This window comes from Chelonia mydas, chromosome 6 (genome assembly GCF_015237465.2).
Source record: "Chelonia mydas isolate rCheMyd1 chromosome 6, rCheMyd1.pri.v2, whole genome shotgun sequence".
NCBI classification, from domain to species: domain Eukaryota; kingdom Metazoa; phylum Chordata; order Testudines; family Cheloniidae; genus Chelonia; species Chelonia mydas.
Window position 1 is genome coordinate 39,217,086 of NC_051246.2, and position 23,628 is coordinate 39,240,713.

The 23,628-nt window shown below is 37.4% G+C and overlaps 1 protein-coding gene across 5 annotated transcripts in view; it reads left to right on the forward strand.

The window, feature by feature from the left end:
* MICAL2 (microtubule associated monooxygenase, calponin and LIM domain containing 2) overlaps positions 1-23,628 on the forward strand; it is a 181,842-nt gene that overhangs the window by 88,905 nt on the left and 69,309 nt on the right. The window contains exons 15-24 of one of the 5 annotated variants that reach the window (XM_043550236.1): positions 321-386; positions 1,073-1,219; positions 2,050-2,154; positions 3,923-4,132; positions 4,356-4,457; positions 6,380-6,511; positions 13,134-13,241; positions 15,227-15,416; positions 17,169-17,257; positions 18,473-18,572. In XM_043550236.1, the coding sequence (XP_043406171.1) occupies positions 321-386; positions 1,073-1,219; positions 2,050-2,154; positions 3,923-4,132; positions 4,356-4,457; positions 6,380-6,511; positions 13,134-13,241; positions 15,227-15,416; positions 17,169-17,257; positions 18,473-18,572 (1,249 nt within the window). Of the gene's footprint in view, positions 1-320; positions 387-1,072; positions 1,220-2,049; positions 2,155-3,922; positions 4,133-4,355; positions 4,458-6,379; positions 6,512-13,133; positions 13,242-15,226; positions 15,417-17,168; positions 17,258-18,472; positions 23,058-23,628 lie in introns of those variants that run through there. The other 4 variants (XM_037899826.2, XM_043550237.1, XM_037899828.2 and 1 more) reach the window with 4 other exon arrangements.

The following is a 23,628-nucleotide window of genomic DNA, read 5'->3' on the forward strand; positions in this document are numbered from 1 at the left end:
TAATAAGTCTCAGTTCAGTAAGGTACTTATGCACATACCTCGCTTTAAGCATGTCAGTATTCCCACTGAAGTCAATGAGACTATTTGTGTGCTTAGTTAGGCATGTGCTTAACTCCTTTGCTGAGTCAGGGCTGTAATCAGTGGTAGATGTGGGATAAGTATCCAAAAGTCCTGAAACTCCTGAGCCCAGTCCCACTCTGCAAACTACCCCTGGGCCCCACTTCCCTGTTGCTAAGTTTAATATTTTTAACATACTGATTGATAAATTCTGCGTAAATATAGTTGTGGTCAACATACCTTGTTTGGCTTTATTGTTGCAGGTTGAAAGGAGAGAAGAAAATGATATGAACAAAAGGCGTCGAAAGGGCCTTGGTGGCTTTGAAGAGGTGGGTGTTAAGTCTTGTTGCTATGTTAACCCCATCTTCTTCATGAAGAGAGTTAATGAAGTAGCAGGAAGCAGATTTAACAGGGGCCCAAAATCTGAACTTTCGTGCTCTGTGCTGATTAAGACATACCCTCCTCTTCCCCCAGCCCCGAGGAGCTTACAGTCTTTTATTTATCTTGTACACAGTAATGAAGCTAAATTATTTTTTTCAAGTTATTTATAAAGGAAAAGTGAGAGACCTTCATTTTTTAAATTCCTGTTCTGGTTTAGGAAATATAGCTACTTTTCTTGTCCCAGCTCAGTTATTTAACTTTCGTTTTATAACTTCCTAACAGCATTTCCTTCTGGCAAGATTCCCGTTCCCTTCCTGATTGTTTGTTTTTTATGGCTTTTTGCTCTATGATCAGCAGTGTCAGTTCAGTCTCTGTAAATCCTGTTCTCTTTTTCTCACTTGAGGGATGGGTCACCAAAGAGAACAATCTATTTGTTTATATAAGTGATTTTTTTTTTTTTTTTTTTTTACTGTCCTGTAAAACTGAGTTACTTTTTGAAATAAGCAGATGTATCACAAAATGACCTCATTCTTCTCAGGCTGAGTGTGTCTGGTGTAATATCACTGTGTAAGTCTCAATTTCAGACTTGAAGAAAAATTCTCCGTTTTTTTTTGTTTGTTTGTTTTTTTTACAGGCTTCAAGTTTTTCTAGTCGGGCGACAATTTCTGGGAAAGATCAGGGCGACAGAGAAGGAATGAATCAAAATAAAGTCAAGTCAATGGCAACGCAGCTGTTGGCAAAGTTTGAAGAAAATGCCCCAAACACATCTCTCCGGAGACAAGTGAGTGACAAATGTAAAATTCACCTTTTGAAATTCAAGTAATCTCTCCTCATGAACAAAACGGTAGTTCTCAGATAAAAATTGCATCTGTAGTGAGTTTGAAGAAGCTTTTTTTTTTTTTTTTTAGGGTTTGTCTTCTAAAATTTGTATAGAAAATATCCTTTTCATTGCATTTAGGGAGAAACTAATTGGCTATGTAGGTGTCCATTGCACAGTAATACATAGTGTAACTGTGTTGGTTTGAAAGATACTGTAAACATGTCTCTGAAGTTATGGCTTTATAGTGGAGCTTTGTAACAATAAGTTGTCATAAGTCTGCTGGCTAAGGTTTTGTAAAAGCTCTTCTGTTTTCATGTTTTGTGGATATTAGTAAAGGATAGTCACTTTGAAGACAAAAAGATCCAGTGGAATATTTTCTTTTTACTGTAATTCTTGTCTAGGAAAGAATACATAGAAAATACAAGACAGTGGGTCTAATCTTTTGATGCATGCATTGTCATTAAATGAACAGAATATACTGTGCATGTTTTGCAATTTATCACGAGTGGCTTCAGCAGGACTGCTCATGTTTAAAGTTAACCATAGTCTCTGTTTAAAATATTTAGTATTCCACATGCGCACTTCCAAGTAAAGCTGTAGTGGGAGAGCAGACCATTAATTTGGGTAGACTCCAAAAGGGCTGTGTAGAACATCTGGATAAAGTCCTTTTAGGGATCCCTTTAAGCAGTTTTTCCTTCTTTTTCTGTCTGTCTCGAAATATCTTGTTCTATTTACCTTTTCCTAAGATTTTCCACTCTTATGTTTTGTTTTGACTCAAAATGTTATACAAGGAGCTAGTAGATAAACCAGCCCTGCTATCTTCCTCTGATCTTCCTGCTAATCCTCGCTTTACTAAGCCTAAGGAGCCAAGTCCTTCACCTCCACCAAAGAGTCAGGTAGGAATTCATAAGGAGACAGTTCTATAAATAATTAACATACTGTTTTCACTTAGTGTTTCGCAGCATTCAATGTCTTCAAATGACTCCAGAACACTCAGAATTAATGTCTGAATTTGAGCACATAAGTGTCAGGTGTGTTTAGCTGTTGCATGCCAGGACATCTTAAAGCAGGGTTCTTGAATTTAGTGTGCAAATACCCAAAATAATACAGAAAAAATAGGTGAATGATAAGAGGCACCGCCATAATGTTAAAGTTACTTTACACTCTTCAGACAAGATCAGAAAGCTGATTGAAGAATGAGCGTTTGCATGCAAAGCACCGTAAATGTGTATGGGTCAAGTTCTGTGTGTTAAATTCAGCAAACTCCCATTGACATCAGTGGAGAAGTTGTGTATATCTGTTGTAGTATATATAAATTTTGTATGCTAGAAAAATACTGCAATATATTCAATGTGTTGATATATGCATGTACAATAATCTGTGTAGTTTGATAGAATGCTAAGGCAAAGGGAGTTTTGCTCCGTTTGACCCTATGAAACAAGTCCGTGTGAGCCATGACTCGGTGCTCAACAAAGGGATGGGATTCAGTTTAGATAACTGTTTAGCTCTTAGATGCTTATCCAACTTTCCAATCCTTTTGGGTGGAGCCCCAGATATTTTGTGGTAAACATCTATGCTAGGAACCTCATTATAGCACAGAATGAAACACTGAATAAATTAGGCTTCTTTAAAAATAAATAAATAAATAAAAATCTCATATCAAACTGTGCTGATACTTAATTTTCAAAAGGCTGAATATTTTCTTATGCAGTTCAGGTTGCTGCCTTGTTTCCATTTTGCGGAAGACCATTCTTGGCATGCCAGAAAAATCAGAGTGGCCTGCTGTAGAATGTGAGCTTCTTGTTCCATACTCCTTCCCTCTATAATGGGTGCAAGGGTAGATCAGCCAATAATTCAGACAATGAAAGTGAATTGGTTTGCATGAATGGGTTGAGAATCATTGTTTAAAGAAAGAGATCCTTGTATATAGTGTACCATTATTAACAATTTGCAGGCTGACAGGTGTTTGTGTTTTTGTGAAATATGGTTTTTTTTGTTTGTTTTTTTTTTTGTTTTGGTTTGGTTTTTTTGCTAATTTCGTGTAATTGGTCAACCATTATAAAATAGAAGGCCTGATATCATGAAAATACCTATGGGAGGATCATTTTTAATTACAATATGAAACCATAGTTATGGTTCAAAGACCATTTCTACTTGTAGTCTGATTTTTGGAGCCTCTTTCTTCATCAAAACCCCCAAACCTTTGGACCTGAAATTTATTATGCTTAGGCTCAGAATAGAGTAGATCTCGAATTATGTGAAGTAAGTTGTATTCCTCAGAGATATTTTTACACTTCAATAGTTCACAGTTTCATGCATGTTTTCTGTGGTAATAATGCACAACACGGCAGGACATCACAGGAGAATGTGTTGAATTCCCCCTCTAGTCGCACTATTTAGAGTTACAAATGGAGACTGAGTGATAGCTAGACTACAGGATGTGAAGACCTGCATGTGTTGTATGGTCCAAATATACTCCAGTGCATGGAAATATGCATGAGTTTTATAGTAGTGCAGTGTTTTAAAACATGGAAGAATACTGCATTATATGAAATGCTTACATATGTGCATGGCTATGATACACTGTTGTGTATGCTATCTTAGAACATGCGTGAGTTGCATGTTAGTCCGAGAACAACTTTTTTAATTTGAAGTGTTTCCCAGTTTCAGGCAGTAGCTAGAACTGAACATGTGGTCAGAGAGCCAAAGCAATCTTTGCATAGTTCTGATCGTGTGGCCAGGGGATCGAGAATTATAGAAAAAACAGACATGCAGTCCAGGCTTTCAGAAACTCTTGCATCTACCTGTTCTGCTGCATTTGTGATTTCTGGAGTGCTTAAACGCCTTCAGCATGTGGAGGAAAAAATTAATCAGGTGACAAGCTATTTCATTTTTAACTTCTGTCTCTCTTAACTGTATTTATTCTGGTTAATTCTTCTATGCACACTGTATATGCTCTACTTTACATACTTCTGTTACATAGTTAAGACATAAATTGCCTTTTCCCTGTACATATTGAACTTCTGCCTTTTCTTGTATGACTGCTAACTAAAATCTGTCTCTCTGTTCTGTTTCCCTTCCTTGGCTTTTTCTACAGAAGAAAGCTCAGTCCGTAGCAAATAGGGAATTTCATAAAAAAAACATTAAAGAGAAAGCAGCTCATCTTGCCTCAATGTTTGGATACATGGACTTACCAAAGGTGAATATTTTAGGTTTTGCGGATGCAAAAACAATAGTCTAGAAGAGACCAGATGTAAGTTAGACATTTGCAGCAACTTTGTATTTTCACTTCTTCTTTTCATCTTGGGTGAAGCTAAAACAGTCAGGAGTTCAGATTCCAGTACATTATGCAGAATGTCTTGTGTTATTAATATACATAACATAATTACCTTCTTTTTAGTGAAAACATGGAATAACCAGATATTTAAAGTGTGAGAATATTTAAGCATGCCTGGAACATACTAGAAAACAGCTCATTATAAAAGTGGCTTGAGAATTCAAATGCTGGTAGCTTTAGAAATAGAAATGACTTGACAAGTTGAATATTGAATCAGCTGATCAGTGTGTTCACTGTATAGGTTTGTTTTATCTTAAAAACTATTCCACTTCTTCTGTTGCTACTCATGGGTATGGTTTCTGATTGAATGGCCAGGTGCAGTCAGGATATTGGTTGAAGTGGAGGTTTTGCGGTGACAATTTCCGTGACTCCTCACTGTCAGATGTACAGATAGGCCTGGGGTATGTTATCCTGTTGCAGACCAGTATCCCAGATTCTACTGAATCTCTCTTACCCTCTCTCTGAACCACTGCAGTGAATGAATTTTATTTGGAAACTACTAATGACCCTTCACTGCGCTGAACAGAAAAGGAGCTGACTTAGTGGCCTAATAGAGTACAACTAGGGAATTGGGAGAGGGAGAAATTCTTGTTAGGCTTTTGTTGACTGATATGAAACAGGCAATATTTTCTCTTGAGGAGCAATATAGATATTCTCCAAAATAAGAAGTCAGTATATGTGTAATTCCATAAATCTCTATCGGAAATATTGGAAACTTCCTCCAGTATGTTCATGAATTTCAAAGGAAAAAGTGTTACATTGGAATTCATGAACATATTGGAGAAAGTTTCCAATATTTCTGATATAGATACATGGAATTAAGTGGTACAGAGGAGATGGAAGTTAGTGATTCAGAAAAAATTGACTGCACCTCTAATCCACCAAGAAGCAGAGAGATGCTATCTAATTGGCTCAGCAGATTTCACTTAACTGTAGCAAGTTGGAATACACTTATTTGAGGATATATTCTGTTTGGCTAATGTTGTTCCAAACTTTTGCATTTACCTCTGAGGTCAAATTTACTACCTCCTCTTGTGACTTTTCAGCCAATTGTGACCAATTGTGACAAAAGTAATTTCTATTTATTCAATAGTTGTTGAATTACTTTCAAATTGTAACCAATCACTTGTACTCACTTCAATTGTTCAGCACTTATAGATGTTATTAAATGTTAAATTCATACGGTGAAAATTAATAATTATCTCGTTATCCCATCCTTTCATATTGCCCACTTAAATGTATTTTCCATGTGGTACACACCAAATTATGAGTGCATATTCCATTAATAATAAGCCTTATTGCTTATGTATTAAGTGAAAATGTGCACTACAAAGTTTTGTACATGCATAAGATCATACATCTATTTTCTGAAATGACACTATTTCCTAATATATTAAAATAGTGGACTGAATTCTGTAAAACACTCCATAGTAATGAGAAACCTAAGTAATTGCAAAACACACCCTCTGAAGAGGTTAATCTACTAGACTGGTGCATTCCCTTGTAAGAGTTGCAGCAGATACTGTTCTCTGGAGGCTGCGTATTGTTGTGTTCTGTCACTCTTCACTATACTCTTTTTTTTTTTTTTTAATAATGTGTATCTTAACAAAGAGCCAAGTCATGTTTATTTGACCAGAGTAGCATAGTTTCAGTTTTGAAGTAACTGTACCCTTACTACCTTCCTAACCTTTTCTTGTGCATGGTTGTGCAATTCCGTCATGTTAACATTTGTTAATGGTGACTATCCTCTCTGATGATGTTTCCTCTATTTCTGCTCTATACAGAATAAACTACCTATTAAAGGCCTATCCTATTATCAGCCCCCAACTCCCTCTTGCCTTCCAGCTCATGATTCGGCTGCTACTTCATCTTCATCATCTATTCACTCAGCTTCCCCTGCTGTTCAGTCTAGCAAGGTATTCAATTAACAGATTTTCATGTAAAATCCATTCTTGCTCTAAAAACTGCAGAAGAATTGGCTCAGATTGAAGGTCTTGGCTTTGCATGGAGAATCTGTGCGTACTTTGTTTCACATTGGACTCAGAGGTTTAAACTGCTCACTTTTTTTTGGTTTACTTCTGCATGTTTATAAAAGTAAAATATCATAACAAAAAGTAATTCAGATTAAAAGCTAAGAAGTAGACCATACATTTTTGAGAATTTTAAGCTTAGCAGTAGCTAATTTTAAATATTTTTTTTCCTTTTAATACCACAAACTGTCTTTTGAGAGTTAAGTGCTTGAGCACGCATTTCCTCCATAAAAGCAACAAATGTAGAGTTCCCATTAATGATGAAGCAAGCTTTGACTTGGATAAGCTTAAAAAGGTTCAGCTTCCTTCTCCCCTACATGTAGAAATGATTTTAATTGGGGTATTTTCAGCCATCTCCTTTGTAGGCCAGATCTTTGGGAAGGACCGACGTGTCCTTTCTTTCCTCCAGTGGTTATGGCAACAGCAGCACAGGTTGTCTTTCAAGCCTTGGAACAAGTGAGCATATTGAACAGGTTTGGAGTAAGAATAAGTGGGGAAGCCATAAAGTTAGAGCAGTTGTGGGAACAAACACTGAGGTGTCTGGAACCGGTAGGTTCTGCCACCACGTTTAAGAAGCGGGAGTTGGGGAAGGATTGTTTATCAAAACCTAAAATGGTTTGCCATGTGTTTTGGAGGATAAGAGATCGTCTGCTCAAACCTTTCAACCCATCCTTCCTCAACTTAAGTCTCTGCTCACTATGAAAACAATCATTCTTTTAAAAAAACACCCATGTCATAAATTACCCATAAGCATGGTCGAAATCCAGCCCAGATAATTAATAGCTGAATGTAAAGATATTCAGGAGTATAAATTAGTTGTTTCAGTCAAATTCCTGGTGGATTTGTACCCATCTTACAATGGACACTGGTTAGAACTTTGGCTTGCAGCCTCAGCAGAATGGGCAATGACTGAAAGGTCTGACCTGTGCTTGCAATCCTAGAAGGTGGTACTTCAGATCAGAGGCCAGGTGCTTAAACTTTCATGAGCAATAATTTTACTGGTTGGTTGGGTTTTTGGGTTTTGTTTGGTTTTTTTTTTTTTGGTTCTCTATTAAACACCTCCCAATGAGCAGTTGTTTTAATTAAAGGTGCTGTAACTGCTATTTTAATGTTAAAATAAGTATTTTGGTGAATTTAGCATTGTATTGAAAGACAGTGGCTATAGCTTAAAGGAAAGGAGACAAAGGAACTTGAACAAAGAGGGATAAAGACTGTATGCTCTTTGGGGCAGTTTTCATGTTTTCCTTTGTATTTTAAAACTACTAGCACATCTGATTTCTGATTACTGTGGCAATATAAATAATATTATTCAAAATTATGGGACCCAGGCTTCTCCCCAAAACTCCTTAGCTTATGAATTAATATTGAAGCAGTTAACCAATCAGATAAACCTGCTGTAGAGCTTTGGCAATGTACCATTAACAAGCACTTGTTTATTCTTTAAATTTTTTTTGACTGACTGCCCTGGCATAAACAATATCTAAGTAGTAAATTTATCTGAGTAGGAAACACCCAACCCTTATTTTCAGCTGGTAATTCCAATCATATGATTCAACATAATTGTTCTTCTGAATTTTTATTCGCTTTTTTAGATATTTGCTTAGTGCCACCTTGCATGTTGCCCTGTGAACAACATAAGGGATCCTTTTTAGGAAACCTAGGTACCCACCACCACTACTGTAGACGCAGGGCTGGATTTAGGACAGGTGACCTGAGGTGCCGGGTTCAAGGTGCTGTTTTTGTTGTAAGCAACAAAAGGGAAAATAGAATGTTTGACAGGGATAAATCATGCATTCAAATTGTGAAGCAAAGTCATGAAATGGGCTATAAATGCAATACAAGATAAGGTATTCAAAAGTTTAACAAATGGATGGGGGGGCACTGAAGACATTCCTCGCTTGGGGCACCATTTGATGTAGGGCCAGCCCTGTGTAGACATATTTAAATCATGTGCAGCAGTATGTCATGTAGAGCAATAACTATGGCCATGATTATTCAACGATTTAAGCATGTTTGGGACTTTATCGGTAGTCACAAGGGGATTACGTGCATGAGCCAAGTTATGCTTAAGTGTTTGTAGGTTCAGAGTAAATGATCAGTAGCAGGCAAGCAAGGTGCAGCATAGCAGTGTAACTAATTTAAGCTGTGTGAAAGCTGGCAGATCATCTTTCTGGTATACAGATGTGGGGCCAGATTCGCTCCTGTAGCTGAGATCTGCTCAGCAAAGGAAAGTGGAGGGGGGACATTGTGGAACTGATTGCAGCTCCCTATTTCTGAGGGGCTGCCTGTGCTGACTTCAAACCCAATGAGGTTTAAAGCAGCAAAGGAGCTGCTCTAAGTTATGACACTGGCCTATAGCCCTAAATGAACACTACATCAGGGAAGATAGGTGTAACACAGCATGACTCTGCCCGGCAGCTCCTCTCTCCCCAAACACCGATGCTCCCTCAGTGGACACACACACTGTATTGGATGGGGAGGGGGACAGACAGCTGGCACAGTAGCTTGCTGTGGCATCTTTTTACACGAAGAGGGAGTTTTCCTACACCAGGGGAATTTACTGCTGACCAGTTGAAGCCAGAATCTGGCCCTTTTGTGTCACTTGAGGGGCCAGACTTTATTTGATAGTCTAAACTGTGCTGTTCAGCTAACCTACTTGGAGACTGAATCTGTTTGTGTTGCCTTGCTATCTGTGCATAACCAATCCCATTTTATATTGTATTTTGAGTTTGTAGTCATGATACATTTAAACTTGATTACCATCATCACCGAATCTGCTCAGAGTTGGAAAATTGCTAAGAACTATTGGTCATTGATGTCAGATTTGGAAGAAAAAAGAGACAAAGGATGGGATGGCCTAGTAACTGCTTTTTAAAAACCTGTTATCAATGCAGTAGCTCTGGAGGAAGAGTTCAGTTGGTTCCCCTTAAATGTAGTTACAACACTGTTGGCTACATAATTTCTTCTGTATTCATTTAACTAGGTCTGGGATCAACAATTTGAGAGTAATGTTTTCTCCTATTTTGCTATTTTTAAAAAAAATTGTCTGAAGTCATTGTTTATGGAGGGTGCAATATTGAAGTATTTGCAGGCTGACCTTTTTTTATTCATCTGCAGTAGATGTACAGCATGGATAGTACCAGTACACTGGAGGGACTATCTTTCTGGAATAAGATTTAGTTCAGTCTTCAAGCCCATTCAGTTCTTACCCTACCTGCTGAGACTTCTGACAAGATTACTGTTTAGCGTCTTTTGTATTTGTGGTTTCTGTGTTGTGGGCATGTGTTCATGGGATATTAGACAATCAAGTTAATTTTATATAGACCACTGAACAGCCATCGGATGGAAATGTTACCCTGTGATTTGAGGATGGAAATGCTTATGAAGAGGGTCATTTGGTCACTACCAACCTGGATTGAAGTCACTTTTTGTTTTACACTGAATTTGCATTTGTTTTCATAATTTGCTTTTAAAAAAGGAGTACTTGTGGCACCTTAGAGACTAACAAAATTTATTTGAGCATAAAAAGCTTATGCTCAAATAAATTTGTTAGTCTCTAAGGTGCCACAAGTACTCCTTTTCTTTTTGTGGATACAGACTAAGACGGCTGCTACTCTGAAACCTGTCATTTGCTTTTAATATGCATTTAATAATAGGTGTAGGTATGCAATTTTGGTAGCTCTTGTTTTGGTTGTTTTACTATCAGCACTGATTGTTTTAATGGGTGGAGAAGAGAAACCAAACAAGGAATGTAGGTTAGCTTCAATAGTATTTTGCCCCTCCTTCAAATAGTCACCTAGTTATGTGTAGCTTTGTTGTTTGTTTAAATTATTACATGACTATTTAAAAAGATGAAGCTGAAACTTCCTGCTTCAGCTGATGTCTCAATGAGCTCTTTACCTCTTTATTCAGGAAGCCATAGTGCAATAAGTAAATTGCTGCTTAAAATTTGCACAAATGTAGAGTTTTGGGGGGAAAGTTGTGTTTGTAACAATTGTCATGGAGTCCATGGATGATGATGTTCACCTTTTTGGTTTCTTTTAAATATAGTTTTGGGGCTTTCCCATTTGAGAGAGTGGATGTGATGGGAACGACTGATTACTTTTCACCAAGAACCTTGGGAGCTGTTTTGTTGAAACCTGAGCTGCGTGGGGGATTAACAGGGAGCAGAAATGCTCGTTCCTGAGGCTAGTAGTTTTAGGTTGTGGAATGGATTCTATGCCTTCTCTAATTAGGGTGGAAAAAGTCCTAGCTTCAGTAGGAGGTTAAGAGACTCGCTGCTCTCATCCTGCTACTGCAGCCTTGTAGAAGCTTAGGTTATGTCTACACTACAGCTTATATCTGCATAACTTATGTCACTCAGGGGTGAATAAACCACCCCCTTGTGCAATATAATTTATGCTGACATAAGAAATCATGAGCTTCTGCCGCCGACGTGGCTTCTGCCGTTCACGGAGGTAATTTTATTATGCCCATGGGAGAGCTGACGTACTGTATGAGTAGACATGCCCTGAGACTAGAAAGCAGTAGTAATTCTCTTCCTCCCACCCTTCTATCTTACTGCTGCAGAGAGGCTGGACCATCTGTCAGTGGGATAAATGCTTATGGGTCGATATTTAAAAGCATTTGAGTATTTAAATAGCTTTCATTGCGAAATACTAGCTATTTCGGTTTAAGATAATGCAATACATGACTTTCAGTGTTTTAAATTATCAGTTTGTGACCATTGCCTTTTTTTCACAACCAGACTGATTTTACATACCCTTTTTTGTGACGATTCATTAGCCCTAGTCACTAAGTTTAAACACGCGAGTAGTTGCATCAAAGTCAATGCTCACATGGTTTGAGTTAAGCACATTTTATTGCTGTCTGGAACAGATCCAGAGTGCTCTGTACTTTGCAGGGTCAAGCACTTTCTGAATCAAATGTCATGCTCTTAGTTGTATGTCTTCCTCATGATATGTTTTCCTCATGCTTAATTTCTTCAGTTCCTTTGTCCTCCTGTGAAGTACTGAATTTTTCCATAAGCGCTCCACTGTAAATTGTGCATTCATGGAGACTCAGTCTAAATTAAAAAATAAATAAATATGAGAGCACAGAAATATACATATAGGCTGATCCCTGGGGAATTGTAATTCACTAGGCAAAAAGTTTTCAGGGTAAGGAACCAAGAGGAAATAAAGCTCAAGCAGCTGATACATTATTACCAGAACAGAGTAACTTCTTCCTTAAGCCATAGCTGCTTCTGTGGTTATCTCTCAATATCTGCCCCAGCTCAGGCTGAAATGAATGTTGTTGGTTTAAGCAGAGACTGGAAATTCTATAATAATAATGAGTTTAGGGCAGATGCATTTTTTTTTTTTTTTTTTTTTGCCTTGAGAATATTGTTCTGAAGAACTACAGAGTGGCAAACAAAGGCTGTCTGATGTAAGCGTGGGACTGGATGGTTCTTGCAGTCCTCATTTTACAAATGTAATTAAGAATAACCTAACCACCATGGTGCAAATGGTAGCATTAAGCAGATTGATGCCAGCCTGTTTCCTTTCTAATCATTATTTAATGTATCCTCATAAAATACCAATAGATGCAAGTTCTTTGCGATGTTGTTGTAGCCATGTGGGTCCCAGGATATATGAGAGAGAAGGTAGGTGAGCTAATATCTTTTATTGGACCAACTTCTGTAGCTGGTCCAACAAGAGATGTTACCTGACCTGCCTTGTGTCTCTAATATATGGGAGTGTTAGTTCTGTGCATTTTATTTTAATTACATAGGCCATTCATAACTGATGCAATATGCTTAGAAATATTTTGTCATAACTAAAAACTGTTAGGAGCAGACGAAGATATAATCTGCCATTACTAGTTTTTCTAACCTACATTTCCTCACCTAGTTTTTGTTATCTCGTGTTAATCCATAAATTCATATTATTCATATGATTTTATGCTTTTGCTGCAGTGGTCTGTTTTGGTATCACCTTCAGGGTGGTGGGTTTTTTTTTTGGGGGGGGGGGTTGTTAAATTTATATTAAGCAGTTGGTTCCAAGCCTCTCAAATTGTTTCTAATATCAAAATCATAAGATAAGAGTGGTTAGGTAGGAAAATAATGAATAGTTTGTCAATTTTAACTGAACGTTTTCTTTCAAAGCTTCCTTTGAACTTTTGTGAAATGTTTTATGAAGCTCTGAGATTGGTGAATCTTCACTGTGAAATTGTAGTTTCCATTCCACTCATCCTCTTTGGAATATTTAAATTTTAGAAAATGAGCGTCGTATTAAGGAGAAAAATATTTTACTTAAAATGTAGCACATTCCTTTTGTTTGTAGATAATGCATGGCAATACCCACACTGTGCTAGACTTTCTTCTTTCTCATTTCTAGCCTGTTTTTATCACTGCTTGCATTTGTGTGTGTGTTTTCAAATAAGTTGTGTCCTTTTCTCATACAATCCTTTTCTCAGAAATAATGAAAATTCTTTCTTCTGTTCTTCATCTTCTCCCTTTGCTGGTTAGACGACTGTAGGGAAGGTGTCGCGTGGAATAGGTGTTGTGGCTGAAGTCCTTGTCAATCTCTATGTGAATGACCACAGGCCCAAGCCACAGTTTTCCTCCCCAGAACTGGTAAGGCTAAACCCACAAAGAATCAAATAACTTCATTTTACGAGTAAAATTTCCAGGATTATTGTCCCAATTTAAGATTCTAGAATTGGGACAATTCTGGTCCTTAAGCATTCTGGAATTTCTTTTCTGTCTTTGTCTTTCTGTCTTTTAACTCTTCTCCAAGAACTAGGTGCTTATTAGCAAAAGATATGCATGCATGGGTATATTCTGTAAATGTCAGAAACCAGGGCTTTGGTTATGTTTTATTACTTGCCTCTGTATCTTAAAATCTTGGGAGCTTCTACTAAATATAATTGCTAGTGCAACCAGTAAGTAAAGACAGTTGTTAATCAGAGGTGGTTTCTGAAGAAAATTTATTAAAGTGCATGTTTGTACAGTTACACTCCACATATATATGTTCATGTTTCCTTTTGAAGAAAGCAGTTCTAAACTATGATAATATTGTGTTGAATTCAGAACCAGTCATTGGACACAGCTCCATCTTTCCCCACTTCCTATTCGACTTCTCCAACTTGCGCTGCTACTGTTCAAAGTTGTCAGGTATTGAAAGGCAAAGTGAGGTGGTAGTGTGGTGGTGCTCAGTTATTAGCAAGCACTAATATGCAGTTGTTTCAGCTTAGCGATAGTTCATCACTGTCAATACTCCATTAACATAGTATTTGCGACTTGTTTTTTCACTTGTATACTTGTATATTTTGGAAATGTTGTGTTAAGAAATCTATTTTGGCAAGTGGGATGGAGGGAGCAAATGTTGACTGGCACTTGCACTTATTAGCACACACACAATGCACAGCTGGAGGGGAAGCATAAGATAGAAGTGTATTGTGCCCTGATTGTGGCTAACACCAAAAAGTGGGTACCACAAAACAATGGTCTCTGTGGGGATCTGGAGGTTAGGTGGTATAGTCTGCATGTTGCCCATATGTATCTTGTCAAAGCCCCAACTACCTCCTCTCTCTCTCGTGTAATACATAGGGGACAGTTCTGCATTGGCCCATAGCTAGGTAGAATAAAGGTACACAATAGAGGCTGGTTTTGCAGCCTTGTCATACGTGGGAAAACTGAAGCATGACCAAATTTGGTCTGTTTGGTTCCTGATGAGCCTTGCAGACACCAGGATCCATCAGTAATAAACCTTGTGGAAATAAAGCATGTCACTGAAATATTTTTTTAAATGTTAGTAGTTTAATACCATATTTTAAAACCACAATTAACATATTCTAAATATACCTTGAGAAGAAGCAATGTAAAAACCTGTACAGGCAATCTAAGGACAAAAAAACCCAACCTCAAATCAATTAGGTATAATTAAATATATTTTCAAATACTAGCAGAGCATTTCATACTCTGGCATTTATAACCGTGGCAGTTTTCTTCAGTGGGACTTAGAGCATGAGGCTAGAGCTGCCTCAGAAGAGTGTCTCTTGGGTTGAGTTGATTTTTACTTTTAGCATGTACACTTTCAGCACCTAAGCCCCCAGTACATATGTCTGTGCTTTGCAGGTGCAAACATCTGCCTAATTTCTAATGCTTATACTCATGCAAATGTTAGCATTTGAACCAGCAAGCTGTAGTTTAACAAATGGGTGTCGGGGGGTGAATATTACCTTGTATCTGTGCAAGTTCAAAAGTGTGTGTGTGTGTGTGTGTGTATGTACGTATGTGTGCGCACATGCGAATGTGTGCATACAATCTTGTGTGAAGGCTGGGTGCAGGGCCAGCTGAAACTTTGTCCCTTACAAGTGTTAGTAAAGTGAGAATTTTCGAGTGTTGTATAAACATAAAGTATCCTATTAAATGAATACAAAGAGGGAAACCGCAGAAAAGTTGACAGCAGCTGCTCATCTGAAGTATGTGTGTAAAAACTGCAAATGTGATGGGATATTTAATAAAGCATCAATGTACTAGATGAAGTATATGCATGTACTGTAGTTGATTGGCAACACAATACTTTACCTGTGTTTTAATCTTTTACTTATCTTTAGCAGGGATCTCTGCGAAAAGAATTTCCTCAGACTATAGGTGGCAGTGACATCTGTTACTTCTGCAAGAAACGGGTATACGTCATGGAGCGGCTGAGTGCAGAGGGCCACTTCTTTCATAGGGAATGCTTTAAGTGTGATGTATGTTCTACAACGCTCCGCCTAGCAATCTACGCTTTTGATGTAGAACAAGGTAATATAGTAACTACTTATTTAAGAATTTCTAAAAAATATATGCATATTTAAGCTTGTACAGAGCAGAAAAATGTAGAGGCCAGGTAGTTCAGTCAGAAGATGTGCATCATCCATTGACGAGTTCTGCCTGTGCTGATCTTTCACAATCTGCAGTCCCGCTGCAATTGCAGTCCCAGCCCTTTCAGTGAAGCCTAATTATGACTGACCTCATAGTAGTTCTGTTTAAATGAAGAAATATTTGCTGGAAACTTGGTTGAGAGATCAAACACATGTCACTTCTCTCATTGTGGGTTGAAGTAAAGACAAAAAGTGGTGGTTTCTTGCATTGACCTTCACTTGCCAAAGTAACACTCCAGCTTCCTGATCATCCCAGTTTATAAAAACGTTTCTCTTATTCAACATACACTGTGAGAATGAGGTCGAATTAATGGCAGATTTGAAACAGATAGAAAAAGTCTGGACCCCCCTCGGCCCCCCCCCCCCCCCCCCAAAAAAAAAAAAAAGAGGCTGGAGGTCGGAAGTTGGAAGCAGCGACTTTAGCAAACTGCTGGTACAATGTATTCTAGTACTCTCCAAACTTTAAGGATGTTGGGATCCTCTGTGGCTGACCCCTGTTTCTAGAAGGGATATGTTAAAGAACGAGACTGTCCCCTTTTCTTCCCAAAATGCACACAATAGGGTCTGATCTTTGGTGGCTGTACCAGTGCATCACAGTATACAAAGAGACTTAGACTAGAGCCACAAAAGAACTTAGGCACCTAAAGTGGCAGTTAGGCACCTAAGTCCAACAATAATGCACCACTGAGCCTCAAAACCCCTACTCAGCTGCTGCCTTAACGCTGTAAGCACCTAAAGTTCCTGAGCACCTAAATTTCTATCGTTAAAGTCCCCATGGTACCTGAGTTCCTGCTGCTTTGGTGTGTGGACTCAGCCAACTCAGTCTATGTGCCTATCTCACACCTAAACCCCAAGGGGATACTGACATTAGGCGTTACCCTGCCTATCTCACTTGCAGGGCCTGATCCAGTGGGCATTCTCAGAAGCTGCGTACTGGATTGAGCCCCACACAAGCCAACACCTGAAGGGCAGATAGTAATGTCCCACTTTCAAGTCTGCTGTAGGGAACTCACCCAGGATGTGGGAGACCCAGGTTCGATACCTCTCTGCCTGATATGGAGAAGGGATTTGAACTTGGGTCTCTCATCTCTCAGGAAAGTGTCCTAACTACCGGCCTTTGGAAGAGCCAGGCCCCAAAATACCCCAATCTCTCCTGTTAAAGCTGCTCCACTCTAAATATTCACCGGGCCAGAGTCAGAGTGAGATGACTCTATAGCCCAGGGGCTAGGGCACTCAGTAGGGAAGAGGGTAGACCTAGGTTCCAGTTCTCTGTTCAATGACTGTTTCTTTATACACAGTGGAACAGGTTCAGTAGGTTATCTGGTTAGCATCTGAAATTGTGTTGTACTTCTAGGATCCCAAAGCATTTTGCTGATGTTAATTAAACCTTAAAGCTCTGTGTGATAGATATGTGACATGGGGTAATGCCACCTGTGTGAACCAGTACACAGGAAGTGACTTGTTCAGCGTCATTCAGTGTGTCAGTGGCAAAGCTGGGAATAGAACAGAAGCCCAATTCCTCTTGCTGTCCTCTAACCACTAGACTTGTTGCTTCCATCATCTTACAGATATGTTGGCTTGTTTTCAGTCCTTGGACCTACAGGCTAAATATAATGTCATTTCTTTATTCCAGGTAAATTTTACTGCAAATCTCATTTTACACACTGTAAAACAAGCAATAAGCACAGGAAAAGACGATCTACATTAAAGACGCAAGAGAAAGTACGTATCGGTTATATTTCTAATGCAATAAATGTTGAGGCAGTTTTGTGGTGTTTGGTTGCTTCCCCCCCCCCCCCCCGGAAAATGGGGGAAAGTATCCTGAAGTAATGCTAACCTTTTATTCTTTTGTATTTGTCATATTTATGGTTTGAGAATCAATAGGTATAAGCTAACATTGTGAAAGTGAGCTCTGACTCGATAAGGTAAGGCTGTAGTTGACATCAATCAGAAGTGGAACTTTAATTAATGATTCTCTCAGTGATAACAGAAACTTAGTCACTCTTACAAATACTTGTCTGTGCTACCATCCAATGCTTTGTGTGTCATTGTCTTAGCCTAAAGCAAACTGCAGAACAAATTATATTCTACGAATAAGATAATACAAATAAAAACAAAAGTTGTATGGAGGAGCCACTTTAAAAATTATGAAGATAAAATATTTCAGTCTTGGACTGCATGTTTGTGTATTTAGATAGAGACAGTGGGAATTTGTGGCGCTACATTACATAATTCACCTGTAGGTGTCAGACCCAAGAATATACAGTATTGTGCCAACAGTGAGAGTAAATAGCCACTGGAACAATTTACCATTACTGGTGATTTTTAGATCAAGATTGGATGCATTTTCTAAAAGATATGTTCTAGCAATTATTTGCGGAAAGTTCTATGGCCTGTGTTATACAGGAGGTCAGACTAGATGATCATAGACTAGATCAGTGGCTCTCAACCTTTCCAGATTACTGTACCCCTTTCAGGAGTCTGATTTGTTTTGCGTACTCCCCACTTACCCCTCACTTAAAAACGACTTGCTTACAAAATCAGACATAAAAATACAAAAGTGTCACAGCACACTAGTACTGCAACATTGCTTACTTTCTCATTTACCCTATAATTCTAAAATAAATCAATTGGAATATAAATATACATTTCTGTGTATAGTAATAGAGCAGTATAAACAAGTCATTGTATGAAATTTTAGTTTGTACTGACTTTACTAGTGCTTTTTATGTAGTCTGTTGTAAAACTAGGCAAATATCTTAACAAGTCGATAACCCCCTGGAAGACCTCTGCATACCCCCGGGTACGGGTACCCCTGCTTGAGAACCACTGGACTAGATGATCCTTTCTGGGCATGGAATGTATTAATCCTTGTAAAGACATTTATATTTCAGCCCGTGTGCACTTATTTTTAAGTTTTAATTTTCCTTTTTTAAGCTCGAAACAGAAATGTGGATGCAAGAGGAACCCAAGCACCCAGAAACCACCACAGAAAGTACTTCTACTACTGTTAGCGGTCCAGAAGACAGGCCCCCAGGTATCATGACTTCCTTCTTTAGGAAAACTCTAAGCTGGCCCCTTAGGGTGACGAGGGATCTGCTTGACATTCCAAGACGCCTTTCTAACTGGATGCATGGTTTTCTGCACGCTATCAATCTTCATTTGAGGGACAATGCATACAACTATACCTATTTGTATGAACTCTTGAGCCTTGGTGTGCCATTCCTGTGTGCGCTGCTAGAGGTACTTACTCATATGTACCGGGAAGCAGAGCTATCACTTGAAAACATGCTTGAATGGGTGAAAAAGTTCTTTAGAGTTTAAATTCTTAAGTGTCTTGCTAATTTGTGCCTTTCAGATTTCCAAAATTAACAGCCTTGCAATATGTTTATATACATTTCAATTTAATATGTGCTTTAAGTGAACAAAGAGCTTACTTTGATAGACTAAGTGCAATCAAAACACACTATGAATTTAAAACGTGTACTGTACAAGAAAGGTATCATGAAGTTCAGTGTCCAGAAGCATTTCCAGAACATGGGGACTAAATGAAGGATATTTTATAAACATTTGCGCAGGGGTGGGTTCCTGGCTGTGAACAACCATGTTTCTGGGTTTACATTTTATAATTCTTGCTTTAAAGACCAAGAAAGAACATGTTCTTTCAGACATTTCAGGATAATAGTGACAAGTGACTGGGTTTTGAAACCTGAATATGGCACATTCCTTTTCTCTTGCTTTCATCTTTTGCTCTGGGTACAAGGTTTACTACTTGCATTGAGATGTTTTGAAGGAAAAAAAAAAAAGCTTTTTACTGTACTTAAGGCACCTACTTCTAGCCATGCCTTTTTAAATTTATTACTCATGGTATCCTTTGTTAATACTAGGTATTTTCTGTAATACTAGTTTATTTAAACCTGAAATAAATTTGAAGTGCAAATCTTAGATGAGTGGACGATTAATTGAAATGGTCAGATCTAAGAAACATAGTGTAGATAGCTGCTATTTATTCCCAAAATTAAGAGGTTTTTCTCACTTGGGGGCTGATCCAAAGGGGAGTTGAATACCCACAGATCTAGCTGAAGTCAGCTGGAGTTGTAGGTGCTGAAAATGACTTTGGATTGAGCCCTTAGTTTGCAATATATTGCTCTCAGATACCTAAAAAGCCATATCTGAGTAAAATAGAAGTACTTAGAAATAATGTGGTTTTTTTAAACTGATGATTTTCAGTTAGATGTGTTATTATTTCAGTGTAAGATGCTAATGGGAGAAAAATCAAAATAGTTATAAAGTTGCATCATCTCTGAAGAAAAAGGTTTTTTGTGGTGGATCTCAGTATGAGGTACCTTACCCCAAAAGCTTCTCTAGAATGTATAGTGCTACCTGATGACAATTAGGCTTTAACAATTCCCCAAACTCTAACTATTGTCTAGACTCCTTTAGCTAATTATACATACATTCCCTATCTCAGTGCTTAAAGCTGTATTTGATGGAGAAACATGGACAGATCTCCAAAAAATTAAAAGCATCTGTAGCATTTTTTTCTGGTAAAAAGGTATTAATTTAAGCCACAGAAAACATGTTGCCAGCAGTTGGTAGAAAACAAACAGGAGTGGTCACCTGCCAATGACCTTATATGGGTTGATTTGAATATATATATATTGCAAAAGACCAAATGGAAGCTTCCATGTTTGTTTGGCAGTAAAAAGAATGTATGTTGTCAAAAACAAAACTAGCTTGGTGTTTTAATAGAAACAGATTTTTCTCTAGATAATTTTATCTTTATTTTAAAAAATACAGAAAATGAAACCATGTACAGTTTTCAATGAGAAGGCATTTTGGGATTTTTTCAGGGGGATGAGGAGGATATTTGCAAAGGCTTTTACAAAGAACTTGTATGGTTTTCAAGTACAGCATGTCATTTGAAGCAACTTGCCACTAATGCTCAAACATACTCCAGTGAAAATATGCTAGACTTTTGACAGGAGACAGTGACCATAACGGTAATATGGTAAGCAGGTATAGAGATGTAGAGAAATGTTTTTGTGCTACTTGAGTATTTTGAATACTGGACTCCTCTTTAGTAAAAATTTAATTTAAAAATAAAGAAGCCTATAATGTTGTTTACTGTGTTACTCCAGCAATCCTAAAGAATGTTAAGAAATGCATTTTCTGATTTTTTTTTTTTTTTTAACATGAGTTTTGATTCAGAGTGTTGGACTGTCAGACACTAAAACAGTCCAACAGAATACTTCTCCCCTAAGATTTCTCCACTAATGTTTGTCACTTGTTCTGAATTTTAGCAGCCTGAGTATAATGGTAGTCTAAGTGAATAACTGTGTAGTAAGAAGCTTGAAAACCTATGATGTACCATGAATTTTAAGAAAATGAACCTTATTAGTAGAAAGTGAGACAAAGAAGTTAAGCATAGGTTGTATATAGATTAATTAAAAAAACACAACAAATTTCAGGGCATATTCATGATTATAAAGTTTATAATATTTATAAAAGAACATGAAATTATATATTTGCTGGCATTTCAAAATCGTTAGTATTGCTGAAAATGTCACACTGGTATCTATATAATTAATCCATTTATGTTTTATCCTTAGCCTTAAAATTCTACCAGTAAGGTTCATAACTATTCCTCTTTATAAATTAATGAAGAAAGCCATCACTCATAAATTAATAAGGCAGTTTAATTTTGGTTGATTTTTCTACTTTTTTGGCCTAGTAATCTGTGAATAACACCTATAGCCAAACTAAGGTTCCTCTCTTTTCTTTTCTTTTCTTTTCTTTCTTTCTTTTTTCCGATATCCTGTGTTGCTTTTAGTTCATTTCAACATTCCAGTTCTACATCCTCTCATTGGCTGAAACATTTCTGTTGTAAGGTGATTGTTCTGCTTGCCAGTTTCAGAATATTGTAACTAACCCTAATATCGTTTGACAACATTATGTGGTTTTTGTTTAAAACCATTTTGGAGCAAACTGTGTGTGTCTGGTATATTAATGGATGAAAGCTTTGGCATGATGTTTTTTTAACCAATTGCACAGCGCACAATACAAGAAAAGATCATTTCTTATTTTTCTATAAAGGACATTTCTTTTTTTCCTCCCCTGCATGTACATCTCTTATTTTTTAAATGTTCAGCAACTCCATTGTTTCTCAAACACTAATTAAATAAAACCCTACTTCCTTCCAAGTATTATATCTGCACTAATTCAGAACTAGAGCATGAAGAATCTTACAGATGGTCTTCTGTGTCTTGTTTAAGTGGAGATAGTAATGCTTACCAGTTTCATAAAGCACTTTTGAGCTATCTGGATGAAGCCGTGCTGTATAAATGTGAACCATTTTTCCTCAAAATTCAGGGAGGAAAAAAGTTGAAGTTTCTGATAAAACAAAAATCCACATTCAGAGCAATAAAAATTCCTATGCAAGAGGGAAAAAAACCCCAGAGATCCATAGGCAGTTTAATAATAATGGAGGTGCTCTTTTATTTTTAAGGCAATTCGGTTTCTAATATTAAACTATCAGGGTTGTGTAATTAGAATGTTTGTTTGATTCCAATTGTTTTAACTAATAACAGTTTTAACTATGCCCCATTAGCAACTTTGGAGTTTTGTTTTATTAACTGATAATAGATTTGTCTTGGTGCATGAGAAGTTACTTTTATTTCCTATGAAGGGCTTGTGGGATTTTTTTAAAATGCCAAGCATATTTGAATAAAATAATCTAAACAGAGAGAGTGCTACAAATGAGAACCTATGTACCAATCCTGCAAATGGATCCATTAGCATGGAACCCTGCACTCTTGCATATTCTAATTGAAATCACTGGGACAATGGTCCATGTTGTGAATGCAATTGTACATGCAGGATCTTAGTGAATTAATCTGAAACTCTCTGGACAAAACGTTATGGAGTTTGTAAACATCCCCTGGTGAAGGATTCATCCTGCATGCCATACTGTAGAATGAGGAAGGACTATAGGATCAGGTTATCTTGCTGACCTGTGTGTATATAGTGCTAAAATAATTGAGCGTGCTGGTATCATTAAACTCTTTACAAGAATTATAAATCCCTTTTTAAAACTAAAAACAAAAAACCCCAGCTCGCTGCATGGCATTAACCCATCATTTCCTGCACCACAAGGCTAGGACACAAGAATGGATTTTTATAATTTCAGTGGTTTGGTTTTTTTACTTAAACGCTGCATGCTTCATTAAGATAAGGTTTATGAAGGAATGGTCTCTCATTTCAAATCATTTGCTATTGCTATGTTTCTTTACCTTCTGTTGCAGAGTCTTCATTTCTTTAAAGAATGCCATCAAGGATTCTGTCCCTCTCCTCCTAAATCTTTTGCTTTCTTTTTGCTTCATGATCTTAACTGAGCAAATTTTTTATTAAATTCTGTATTTAAATTGTCACATGGAAATTCTGTATTTTGCACACTGTGAGAGTTGTTTAGCTTTATTTATGGCATTTGCTGTAAACAAAAATAAACGTAGTTCTTTTTAAAGCTCACTGTTTCCTCTCTTCCTTTTAAAAAAATTCTTTTCTAAAGATACTATGTTAGGAGTCTGGTGATCAAATTCCCACTAGAAATTGGCACCTGTTGTGTATCTCGCTGTATAGCTGCATAACTGCCAGCTGTAGAAATTAAAATGTGTTCGGATTAAAATCCATAAAGTAATTTGCTTGTGACGCTTATGTAAAAAGTACTGTTGCGTTCTGATGTGCTTTATTGAACAGTTGTCCAAATCTAGAATTTGGGGAAACATGGAATTAATTATGCTGATTGAACATATTTTACCAGTACATTTATATGCAGACTTTACTCCATACCTGGAATTTCTTAATACAAGGCATAATTTATATTTGGGGCATGCATGTTAGTTTATTCCCAGAGATCAGCTAAAATAGGTTATAATCAGCCTTTTACTGAGGAACCTTTTACATATAGAAAAGGAAAGCACAATATATTTCGCTATAATCTTATTCGGATTATCTACCGAACAGCTTTTGCAAACTGAATAGCAGATACCCAAATTGATTCTACATGTTCTGCTTCTGCTGGATGCTGTAATATT